Source organism: Haliotis cracherodii, unplaced genomic scaffold (assembly GCF_022045235.1).
Source record: "Haliotis cracherodii isolate W230 unplaced genomic scaffold, xgHalCrac1.p SCAF_11, whole genome shotgun sequence".
NCBI classification, from domain to species: Eukaryota; Metazoa; Mollusca; class Gastropoda; order Lepetellida; family Haliotidae; genus Haliotis; species Haliotis cracherodii.
Window position 1 is genome coordinate 35,490,781 of NW_027266266.1, and position 13,120 is coordinate 35,503,900.

The 13,120-nt window shown below is 42.2% G+C and overlaps 2 protein-coding genes across 3 annotated transcripts; both read left to right on the forward strand.

Annotated features, from left to right (window-relative positions):
• Nucleotides 1-874: 874 nt before the first annotated feature.
• LOC139455041 (acetylcholine receptor subunit alpha-type acr-15-like) lies at nucleotides 875-1,390 on the forward strand. Its single transcript, XM_071236626.1, has one exon. The coding sequence runs from the start codon at nucleotides 875-877 to the stop codon at nucleotides 1,388-1,390; it is 516 nt and encodes a 171-aa protein (XP_071092727.1).
• A 3,954-nt stretch (nucleotides 1,391-5,344) lies between these two features.
• Nucleotides 5,345-12,883, forward strand: LOC139455708 (uncharacterized). Of its 2 annotated transcripts, XM_071237257.1 has the most exons (6): nucleotides 5,350-5,570; nucleotides 6,119-6,192; nucleotides 8,502-8,632; nucleotides 10,034-10,177; nucleotides 10,905-10,945; nucleotides 12,506-12,880. In XM_071237257.1, exons 1-6 carry the CDS (start codon nucleotides 5,460-5,462, stop codon nucleotides 12,536-12,538), a joined length of 534 nt encoding a protein of 177 aa, XP_071093358.1. In that variant the 5' UTR covers nucleotides 5,350-5,459; the 3' UTR covers nucleotides 12,539-12,880. The 2 variants fall into 2 exon arrangements, with proteins under 2 accessions (XP_071093359.1, XP_071093358.1); XM_071237258.1 differs by lacking the exon at nucleotides 10,905-10,945 and having other exon boundaries at nucleotides 5,345-5,570; nucleotides 12,506-12,883.
• Nucleotides 12,884-13,120: the final 237 nt, after the last annotated feature.

The following is a 13,120-nucleotide window of genomic DNA, read 5'->3' on the forward strand; positions in this document are numbered from 1 at the left end:
CAGTTGGTTTTAGATATCAACCAAACAGTGATACATATTACAAATGACATACCTGGCCACCTATGATAATTCCAGTTGTACACATGTAAATGTCAGAATGTGAAATATGCGATGCAACCCGCGTTCATAATATGCACACAAAGTAGTTATTAAACATTTGATTAATTCAGTTGTTTCATCGTTATTGTTTCTCAGATGTAGATCCGTCACTAAGTACAAAGCGAGTTCATGAGATTCATATATCAAATGCAATTAGCTGGCTTTCGTAACTAAATGCCGATCGCGCTGATGAATTCTGTCGACGTATTGCCACAACTCTTTAACGTACATCTACAATCCCCCACATCCAAGTTTCGTAATCAGTATTGACGTCGTTGCATGGCTAAGTATCATGTTGCAACTGTTCAAAGCTTGCCTGCTGCACGAATCCTCATGTTTTTTTCCAGGACAAACATTGACTCATTTAATTGAGAGAGAAGGGCAATGATCAAACAGTGTTGAAAAGTAGCGCCGAAGAAAAGGACAGTATTTCCAACGTCATTTCTGTCGTGAACATTGGAGCATCGAAATCTTTCAAATCTTTGAGACAATGAATGAAGAAATTTATTTGAGATTCTTCTTAATCCTGTTCACGGTAACATTTGGCCGAGGGTTCCCAAACGCTAGCGATCATGTTCGGTTGCTTGGCGACGTCTTGGAGATTACGACACAAGAGTCCGACCAGTCCATGACCAGTCCAAGATGGTCAGTATCCACATGTCCATCGACATGAGGTACTTTCGGAGCATCGACAACGTATTTCAGCACCTCTCCTTCTTGGGCGATCCGGTCCTGTAGTGCTAGGATGAGCTTCTGAAATGGGACCCCTCCAAATATGGAGGCATATTACACCAAATTCCACCATTGCCTGACAGACATGAGGGAGCCAAGTCTGATCCTCGTGGACAATCTCTCCTTCGACCAATCTTCAGCGGAACAGAACCTTCTCATTGTGTATTCAGACGGTCGGGTACAACTGATGAAGAACACGTTTTTTCAGAGTTACTGCCCTTTGGATATGTCGGACTTTCCCTTTGATGAACAAGTGTGTACATTCGAGTTCATCACATCGAACTACTTGATTGAACTACATGAAGTCAATCTGACCTTTGATGAAGACTACCTCGCTACTCTTCCAGAAAAATACAGACACGCAGAATGGGTACTGTGTGATGCTAAGTACATTCGCTTGCTTGAAAATGATGTTACAGAGCAACGTGATGAAATAAATTTCATACTGAAGCTTCAGAGGGGGTCTTTGTTTTACGTTCTCAACGTTGTGTCTCCCATCGTCCTCATCTCTATCCTGAACGTCCCCGTGTTCGCTGTTCCACCAGCCTCTTGTCCCTAGCCGTGTTTATGAGTTATATCACCTCGCTTACCTACCTCTTCCGACAAACCTTCCCTTCTCATGATCTACCTTACAAGCATGCTTATTTTGAGTGGACTGTCCATCCTTGCTACGGCCATTGTGTCTGCTTGCCATGGCAAAGTGAAACCTTCGCCCTTCTGCTTTGAGATCCTTGCGAAGAGGTCCAAGAAAAAGGTTTCGTACCCGGGCAACGACGTTGTTGCCAGGGTTACGTGGAAAGTCGCCAGTAGAATGGTGGACAAGATCTTCTTTTACGTATTTCTCCTGATAATTGTCAGAACGAAAGGTGCGTTTGTCTATTTGTTTGTTTACACCAACTCCCTTTGTAGCGTTAACTCAAATCTCTGATGTGAAAGGAAAATCCTAAAGCATTGTGTTAAACCAAATTTCCCATTTAGATTTTTCAACCTATTAGATGGATTTGGATAAATGGTATGTTTCAGTAAATTTTCAATTCGAGGCTCAATAGCAGCGCTTCAAGGATCTCATTACATGTACATCACACCCATATACGCCATATAAGTGCGGTAGTTTCTTTATATTATATAAAGATAAGTATTTCCTCATGTTTAGTCTATCAGTTGACGCCGATATCTTCTGACAATTATTCACATACTCACTCACTAAAACAAAGGTCAGTTCATATAGCACTGACAGTAATATGTATTCATATTAATATGAGTAACTTATTTGATATTAAGTAAGCTGTCATACTGACTGACGATATATATGTCCCAAGCGCTCTGGTGCTTGTATTAAAAAGCTTAAAACTTTATCTGCTGTCTAGAGACAAAATACTTTTACCTTTTTTTACAAACTGAGATATTTATTTGGATATACAGAAGGTGAAATGGATTTTCTACTGCCATGTGTTGTAAGTGCTCCGGTGTAGCAGTTATATGGCGTCCCTTCCAACCGATTCGTCTGTCCCTCTGCGTCATAGGATGTGACCCCCCTGGAGGAGCACACGGCACACGTTTACACAGACGGGTGGGGCTTACCTTTGTTGTGTATATGTGTTCAGTTATTTATCAGTTGTTATCAATGCGTCTGTATATTTCAGTAAAACTGCATACAAAGAATACAGAACTGATGGAAATGTTTGTTATGTCTTACTTTGTGTAATTCGTTGTTGAGGTAAGACGTGAAAATGTAAAAAAAACCCAGTGAACATAACAGTTTGAAACATCAATAAAAGAGCGTTATTGGAATATACAACCGTCCGTGTGCGTTGTTTAGAGTAATATCGATGATGTTGATGTTCCTGTAAGTTGAAAACAAAACGATCTTGCCTGAAGGAATGTGAATACATTCCGGGAGATTGTTGGGGTGGTGGAAAACAGTGAGAGATGCCCGCTCACATATACCGGGTAAATGACCCTGGTTACCCTGTCATTTCAAGTGGATTGGCTGAAACGTCACCATAATGGCTTCTGACAAAAATGATTTCCTAATAATTATTCTCGGATTGACAAATACATAACTATAATATACCTTGATTGTATACAACCCATCCCAACATCCATCTCATCAGGTGAGTTTTCCGGGAGAACGGGGTTTCACAATAATACGCCAATACTTCCTTAGATGTTTTAATGTCAATAAACTCGTTACTGTACTTTTATAGAGTTTCTCTAATTGATTTACGTAAGTAAGTTTTTGACTGGTTAAAGCGGTGGTTGTGTGCTCTGCTGGGAGTATTAGATATATACAGCGCGTCATTAGGTCAATATGTACGCCCCTCTTATCCCCTTCAGCTCTTTGTTCAACCTTTACGGTATTTGCAGTCGTGTGAGCAAACATTGAAGTGCAGGTTGCTGAGTTGACAAAAAACATCGTGCGTGTCAATATTTGCTACATCCACTGCGTATGCGACTAGCATAGGCGATTTCGACTAGGAACTCGTGTTATCGAGTGAGAGAAAGAGTATTTTGGTTTACTTCCGCTTTTAATATTATGTAGAACATCGCTTTAATGTAGGATGAAGCAAATGGTGACGGAGATCGCAGATGCTTCCTGTTTTGATGTGGATGAATCACGCATACTGATTGCAGTGAACGGAATTCGGATGGTGTCGGCACCCAATCACAGTGTCTTTGACAATCACTGCTCAGGGTGTAATTGTGAAACGTAGAACATTGTGGTTTGCAACTTTGCAGGTTGTTTGTTTATGTTTGTTTTGCAATATTTCATCTGTATGACGGCGGTATGTAAATAATCGAGTCTGGTGATCGATATTATGAGCAACGATCCACGCCATCGTTCGATGATACACAATCCACCAAGTGGCCGAGGCTGATCACCGAGTACGTTCCTCGAGTACCTGTTCTAACCTGGAATCCCCACTGGGGTGGAGTTAGTGTCACCTATTTTCAACGATTACACTGTCAAGGTTCACTGTCGTAATTGGGCATTGTCAAATAGTACATTTATCAGAGAGCAGGGAATCAAGAAAACCCAAACGTATTACCATCATACTCGGAAGGACCATTGGATTCGACCCCATGACAAGTGTTCCTCCGGATACTCCTATACTGCAGTGATTTCGCCATATTCGAATTTCATTAAATTTCAGAGATGATTATTTTGATGCGCGTCATCGCTTGTATGATACAAATCATTACTTTTGATGAGGTCACGGACAAGGGCCTGAGGTGGTCTGACCGGACCGAGGTCGCAGGACAAGGGGTCGGGTCAGAGGTTATCCATCAAGAGTATGAAACCTTTAAATCGTCCTCTCTTTCATAACGGTAACTTACAAATGTAGCTGCGAAACGTTAGAACAAGACGCCATCTTGTTTCCTAGCTACACGAGTTAATATTTATCACGTGACGGGTCAATACTCATCATGTGACGAGTAAATATTGAAGGTCAGTGTCAGTCACATGAATTGGGGGCTCTCCATTTAAATCTATTGTTTCGTCACGTGGTAAGGATTAACCAATGGAATTGCAAGATTCTAAATGGAGGTTTAACAACAGGAAGTGCTATCCAAACGCCGTGATATTTAAATAAAAACAATCATGATAAACCGGCCAAGAGGGCCATATATGTCCATCTGTTGGCGTTGTTGTACGACCTTTGTTTATCAATCAGGGCCTAATTACTGAACTGTTTTTAAAGTATATACATGTCAAACATATTCATATTCACTACGAGTATTTAATGATGAAACATACAGGAATTACTTACGCCGCTTTTATGATGCTAGCTTACGGAGAGAGCATGCCGCCGTGTAGCATGAATACCCCGCTCAGACACACTATACCGATTCCGAGGCGACCAGTCCTTGTTTCTCTCCTTACTGCGAAGCGCCAGGCAGGGTAACAACAAGCATCATTTTGAACGCCTTTCGGTAAGTCTCGGCTACAGGCTTGAACCACCGACCTTCCGCTCAAAGGGCAGACGCTCTACCCACTAGACCACTAGGCGAGTGAACATGGGAACATGTTGCATAGTCCCTCATTAAGGTCACGAAGGCGTCTTTCAGACATATAATATGAAAGTATGAAAGGTCGAAGAATTGAAACTTTCCTTTCTTTTATGTATTTTCTGAACACACTCGATGCGATGACATGTTGTATACAATTGAGAGCATGCTGCACGACTAGTGACCAGCACCATCTATTACTAGATTGATCTAAACCTCACAACGAGTTAAACAAGAGTGAAATGACTCCAACTTGCCAATACAATTAAAAGTAAGCCCAGCGTATTAGATCTTATTAGTGTGTGCAACTCTAAAACCCATCACGACGAGCCCCTCTCGTGGACTACAATCATGTAGGTGGTTTCGAAATGCATATCTATATACCTGCGTGACAGCGTTATAGCGAGGAAGCACCGTGAAATGCCGAAAACTATTTCATAGGATCATGGTAAACAAAACGCGTATTTAACAACGTATGGTGCTTCAACGATCGCTTTTGGGTGCGATCAGATAAGTATTCCTAAGCTGTTGTATTGCCATACATGATTGTATTCAGGAGGTCGCGGAGTGGACGTTCCCAGGTGCGTTGATGTTGAGACAGGGTGGAGTAGACGTGGATGAGTGTAATGAAATATTTATTTACGTTATCCCCACCAGAAGATGGACTCACCCAAGCGGGTACAGACAGTCTTTCACTGACTGGTCTGAAACAGGGCAATCAGACATTGGTGAGTCGACATTCAATCTTCCTACTTCTTTTCATCAGTAGATATTCTTCTGCAACCAAACAAGGGAATGGCAGTGATCGTGTTCTTCTCTATCAAAATTATTTTTTAAACACGTAACTCAAAACTATTCTTTTTTAAAGGTTTAAACAAAACTGTATTTGCGTCTAACCAGACAAGTATCCTAATTTGAATTCTTAAACTTTTCATATGTTTAATATCAAACTTAAAACAGATTTCAGACTAATGTTTTTTCAGTCCATATTAGAGTCGTACATCCGAAGGGATATCGACGAGTGACTTTCTTTGTGGGGCATTAATACAGTAAAAGTCAACTCGACAAGCGCCTGTGTGTACTGTTAGAAGACATTCAAATCTTTACAAGAATACAGTCCATATTTTGATAACCATTACCAATTAACAGTTATCAGTAAATTCACATGATCGCAGTTACGCTGGTCTTGTGTAGACATGTTAAATTTGAAAATTGTTTAGTTAGAACTGTTTTAGTGAACTGTATATTATTAACAACTTATACTTATTTCTGATAGATGATGTTGAGAACAGCAGTGATTTTGTCTTTCGTGGCAGTGACGGGGGCGTTTCTGTACGACTCTAGCGGAGGGTAAGTACATTCGCATACATCTTATTCCTTATTTCTTGAGAGTGTTCTTTATGATCAGATAGAATATGAATCTAACATAATTGCATCATCATATTTACAAATACACGCATTCTTCCTAATTCTGGTTAATTGACTTTTAAATCAAGTGTCTTAGAATAACGGACAAGCTGTTTTTCACTAGGCAGAGCGTAGCTACACAAACACAAGGCAGAGCGTAGCTACACAAACACAAGGCAGAGCGTAGCTACACAAACACTGAGCAGAGTGTAGCTACCCAAACACAAGGCAGAGCGTAGCTACACAAACACAAGGCAGAGCGTAGCTACACAAACACAAGGCAGAGCGTAGCTACACAAACACTAGGCAGAGCGTAGCTACACAAACACTAGGCAGAGCGTAGCTACACAAACACAAGGCAAAGCGTAGCGACACAAACACTAGGCAGAGCGTAGCGACACAAACACAAGGCAGAGCGTAGTGACACAAACACAAGGCAGAGCGTAGCGACACAAACACTAGGCAGAGCGTAGCGATACAAACACAAGGCAGAGCGTAGCGACACAAACGCAAGGCAGAGCGTAGCTACCCACACACAAGGCAGAGCGTAGCTACACAAACACAAGGCAGAGCGTAGCTACCCACACACAAGGCAGAGCGTAGCTACACAAACACTGAGCAGAGCGTAGCTACACAAACACTAAGCAGAGCGTAGCGACACAAACACTAGGCAGAGCGTAGCTACACAAACACTAGGCAGAGCGTAACTACACAAAGACTAGGCAGAGCGTAGCTACACAAACACTAAGCACAGCGTAGCTACACAAACACAAGGCAGAGCGTAGCTACACAAACACTAGGCAGAGCGTAGCGACACAAACACTAGGCAGAGCGTAACTACACAAAGACTAGGCAGAGCGTAGCTACCCACACACAAGGTAGAGCGTAACTACACAAACACTAGGCAGAGCGTAGCTACACAAACACTAGGCAGAGCGTAGCTACACAAACACAAGGAAGAGCGGTGCTACACACACACTAAGCAGAGCGAAGCTACACACACACAAGGCAGAGCGTAGCTACAAAAAACACAAGGCAGAGCGTAGCTACACAAACACAAGACAGAGCGTAGCTACACAAACACAAGGCAGAGCGTAGCTACACAAACACTAAGCAGAGCGTAGCTACACAAACACTGAGCAGAGCGTAGCTACACAAACACTAGGCAGAGCGTAGCTACACAAACACAAGGCAGAGCGTAGCTACACAAACACAAGGCAGAGCGAAGCTACACAAACACAAGGCAGAGCGTAGCTACACAAACACAAGGAAGAGCGGGGCTACACAAACACTAAGCAGAGCGTAGCTACACACACACAAGGCAGAGCGTAGCTACAAAAACACAAGGCAGAGCGTAGCTACACAAACACAAGACAGAGCGTAGCTACACAAACACAAGGCAGAGCGTAGCTACACAAAGACTAAGCAGAGCGTAGCTACACAAACACAAGGCAGAGCGTAGCTACACAAACACTAGGCAGAGCGTAGCTACACAAACACAAGGCAGAGCGTAGCTACACAAACACAAGGCAGAGCGAAGCTACACAAACACAAGGCAGAGCGTAGCTACACAAACACTGAGCAGAGCGTAGCTACACAAACACAAGGCAGAGAGTAGCTACACAAACACAAGGTAGAGCGTAGCTACACAAACACAAGGCAGAGCAAGAGTTCCAGCTTTAGTAACGATAAAGTCTCACAAGGATGTCAGCTGTAGTTAAGATACATTGTCACAAGTCACAAAAGTTCCGGCTTAAGTAATGGTAGCGTCTCACAGGTGACAAGAGTATCAGATTTAGTAACGATAAAGTCTCACAAGTGACAAGAGTGTCAGCTATAGTAACGATAAAGTAAATATTTCAAAGACTTTTTTTGTTATGGAGGACATTAATTATAACTGTAATTAGTTAATTCTGTCTTCACACAACCACAAAAACTGAGAAACTTAATCAAAAAGACATAGACACATTTAATAAAAAATACAAATTCAACTTGAACCCACAGTGGAACTACTTATATTAATATGACCATCACGTGGCTCGACGCACAAACCTGAACGCAGTGGGTTCTCTCAACATCACAGTACGTGTTTCCTCTCAAGCAATTTTTGAAACATGTTTTAAACATCGGTCGTGATGATAGACATGCACGATCCTTGTGCGGTGGGATCTGGCGGTACACGGACCATGGGGAAAGGATAGGAAAAATCACTACTCAGCACCATGTGTGTCAAATGTTCGTCTGGCTTTCAGTTTCTGTTGCAACCCACCAAAGTCATTGGAAGAGAAGATCGATAGAATCCTTGACTTCAACGACAATGATGGCGACGGAATCATGACCCCCCAGGACCTAGACCGTGATCTCATCCTGTACGACATCAACGGTAGGCATTCGTAACCAACTCGTGTTATTCCGGGACAAGCCGAATAGCGACTCGTGCCTCTCTCGTGGCCATTAAGCGACTGGGTTCCGTCCAAGCGTAAAGGGGCATAGCTAAAATTATTGTCAACCCGCTGCTAATGATTCACGTGTATTTACCCCCCCCCCCCCCAATCATATATATATATTCCAGAAGCTGTTTAAAACACATCGGGACCTACGGCATTTTACAGTATGATTGAACGCATTTAACTGTATCTTAGGGATAATTTTAAATGCAAGACATATGTAAAATCATAAATTATTTGTACGATGCCATTGCAGGATGAAACATCCAACAAGTTAAAGGCTCGGCATTTATCGTTTACATTCGAAAAAAGGCGATTGACAAGTCGTTTTCTATGCATACAAATCAGATTATGCTTATCTGAATGCTTCACTCTCACGTACCGAAGAAGCATCGATGCTGATAGGCTGATGAGAGTGCCGAGCCGACTCGTGAAGGTTCGGTTTACAATTGGTTATGCAAGAGGCGACTAACGGGAGCGGGTGGTCAGGCTCGCTGACTTGGTTGATGCTTGTCATAATATTCCAATTACGTGGATTGAGGCTCATATCAATCTCTGGATTGTCTGGTCCAGACTCGATTATTGACAGAACGACGTTATATAGTAGGAATATTACAGAAGCGTTAACCAACCAACCAAACAAATAAACAAAGAAATCAAGCCGAGTGGTACTGTGTCCGAGTAAACATTCTGACTGTATCAAATAACAATGGAGTTGTGTTATGTTGTGGTTAAGTTACAGCAGTGTCACGTATATGAATCGGGTTTAGCCCCGTTTTGAGCAACATTTTAGTTATCTCGTCAGGTGGCACCTTACTGGGAGACACTGTTCAATCACGTTTGGTAATTATTTAAACCATGACTTCTTTGTTTAAACGGGAATTGACTAATTAATGTGTTGATTAAACTTGGCAATGACGAAAATGCTATTTTCTATCAGTGACTTAGATGATAATGTAACCTTATAAAATGCATGAGTCACCAGCGCGATCCAACCTCTGGACTCTATACTGCAGGCTACCCTATGTTTTCGCCTTCCGACATGACCTTGGTACCTACATCAGATAAATAGATAATCTGTCTTTGAATGGGGACGTTTAAATTGTGTTTTACTCAGTATGTTATTTTATACATTGAACGTACATTTGGCAGCCGTTTTGGTTAATGAAACAGAGAAAAATAATCTTTGCTTAATCATGGCCATGTGAGCTCATACTGGATCCGTCAACATGGGCGAGTAATATTTACGTTGATGATCTGCCGAGCTGTACCAATATGAAGGATATAAAACTGTATATAGTCACGAGTAACGTCATTCCCCGGAGGATTCATTTCAGACGACTGCAGCGTGTCACGGTTTGAGTGGGCAGCTGTGTGGTCATGTCGTTATGGAGACACGCCAGACAAGGCAGTCGAGATTTTCAACATGATATCACAGGGTGAACCATCCATCAGCTTCAAGACAATGAGAGCGACCGCAAGTAAGGATTGGATTAAGTCAAATGTATCGTATATTTCTTGTTTACATCGAAATGAAGCCTCATACTCCCCTCGCGATAATGAGAGTTTTCATGGACTCAAAGCTTACCTCAATTTAGACACTGACATGTGAGTCGATGTATAGTCAAACACGAACCGTTACACGGTACCTTCCTCATATTGGAAATATGATAATTAGCTAAACGTGACACTTACCTCACAGTTTATTCGAAATTCTCGGCATTCGACACATCCATCTCATCGGGAACAGCTAGGTATGAATGAAGGGAGGAACCGGTCAGAGCCGGACATTCGGTCAAACACAAATTCGTCATGACGGTTTGACTGTATTCGTTGCCTATCTGTGACGTCATCGGTCTTAATCAGAAATGAGCTTCATCTGATATAAAATAATTATCCAAATCTTGTCGTCTTAAAATAAACCAATACACCATCTTGACCAAAGAAATGAATAGAAGGTGGCTCGAATAACTTCTAATTTGAACCCCACCCGACGGGGCACAATCTCATATATTCATAAAAAAACACCGCTAGAAATGTCCAGAACAAGTCATTGCACAAATAGGTTTCAAAAGAGATTTTATTTTCAATTATCGTCCATCGTCCCATACTACACCGTTGCCTTTGAAATGAAGATCTGTTTCTGCAATAATCTACCACAACTGAGGCACGCTGTCTTCAGAAAGAAGGCTTTTTTTTATTTTTCAGAGAATACTACAAGAGCTGATTTCGAAACGCGCGTTAGAGCGGTGAGTACATGCGTTTGGAGGTGATTGCCAAAGACGGGCCAAAGTTGTATTGGCTAATTACTCCATTATCGGTGACCATATTTACATATTATTGATGCAACATACACACATGACATTACTGAACAATCACCAACCAAAAACGTGCACCATAATTATGTGATTCGGAGTAAATCGCTTGAAAACCAGAAAGTGGGGCTGTGTGTAAGCGTTGCAGATCTAGATAACATGTAAAAGAGCAATCGTTAAACGAAATAGGATTTTAAACGTATCAAATATTTCTAGATATCGTGATACTAATTTCAATTTGTCGGCATAGTGTTTACATTTATAGGATATACCATGAATACTAATGTCACTGTTTATCGTATTTAAAGCAGACACGTTGGTTAAAGTAGACCTCTTATCTCCATAATCACAACAGTCTCACAAATGTTGGGTCCGACTCATCTTCCCGAGGCAAGTGAGTTAACTGACTATAAAAGTCCAGTTTCCACCCTTGCCGAACTAGGCTGGTATTATAGAGTTACATTTTGGCTGGACTAACGAGTCTATGCATAGTCCAATCAAAATCGCGCACCGAAATCGAAATCCGGTTCGTAAGGTGTCATGCAGATTTCGGTCGACTGCAGGATTTGCAAAGCATGTGCACCGCTAACTCGTTGTCAGCAGAGATTGTCTAAATCTTTTCATGCCCATAATCAAGGTGCTCACGTGATTTGATGCACTTCGCGATGTAAGACTCGTTTTATCACAATACAGATCTTGATTATCGATCAGATCGTCTTGACTGGGCGCCACCGTTTTGTTTGAAGCAAATGCAAGTGATACGAGAGGTTGAATCTGATTGGTCAAAAGGAGAGGCATAGAAAGGACATAACTCGTAATAGCCACTGGTGGCGCTACGATCGAGCCCAGGAATTCCAGACTAGTTCGGCAAGGGTGGAAACTGGACTTTTAAAGTCAGTTAACTCTCTTGCCTCGGGAAGATGGGTCCGACTTGGCCCGGACTGTCAAAATCACACAGATGTATCAACAAATGTGTTTTCATCTATAGATTAGTATTATATCTACCTATATACCAGTTTACAGTGTCTCAGATCGCGGTAATTAAAAACAGTTAGGTGCTCAAAGTGAAGCCTGTTTCCCTCCCACCTGTCACGTGTCAGTACCGTTATTCCGTTCGACTTATTCAATGAAAAAACATGGTTACTTCTTATATTGAAGCTTATCTCAATGAAGTTGTTCTGGAAGTATGATGTTAACGGCTTCGAGCACCCACGTAGATACAGTGTGTGAGGCCAGTGTGCAGTGTCATCTGCGGGGAACTGGTAATTCTGTCTCCTTAGACGCTTCAATACGCTGTTCTGAGAATCCTACAATCTTCGGTTCGATTCCTGGTTTGTCAGCACCAAATCCATGCTCGTGGATTTCACCATAGTGGTAAACGTCTAAGATCTGCATCAAGATGACTCACCGTAATATAACTGGAATGCGAATGGAATGGAAAGCGAATTAAAACCACACTGACGCACTCATTCATATGTGTCTCATGTTTTTCAGTTCTACTCTGATCCAGCCACACCCAGGCGATGACCCACCAGTCACCCAAGACATTAACCGCCTATGCAGACGTGTGTACCTTTGTAAACAAGAGCAAACAAACACCTTTCATACGTTATCGTTCTTTGTCCTTGGCTTATCAGTGAGGTAATAATTACGTCGCATGAGACATTTTCCAGCTGTATGTCGAGGAAGACTTCAGTCATCAGGACGATGCTATTTATATCAGGGACGACCAAAGGACCAAGGTTTTGGAAAACAGTCAACCTTATGATGTTGTGGTATATTGTGGTTAAAAATGACATCGTCAGTGTCTTTACAGACTCTTTGACCTTGACGTTTAGTTATTTAGAGTGAGTGGGTGGTGTTTAATGTCGCGATTATGTAGCGACGTGCATGCACGCGTGTGTGTGGCTGCTTGTACTAGTCCGGACTAATGCCGATCTTACAGAGCTAGCCCACTGAGATACCATGCCGCAATTTAACATGAGTACCCCACTTAACCCCTGAATGTCGAGCTCCAGGCTGGGTAACGTCTTTTAACGACTTTTGCTATGACGCGGCCGGGAATCGAACCCCCGACCTTCCACTCTCCGGGCAGACACTCTACCACTA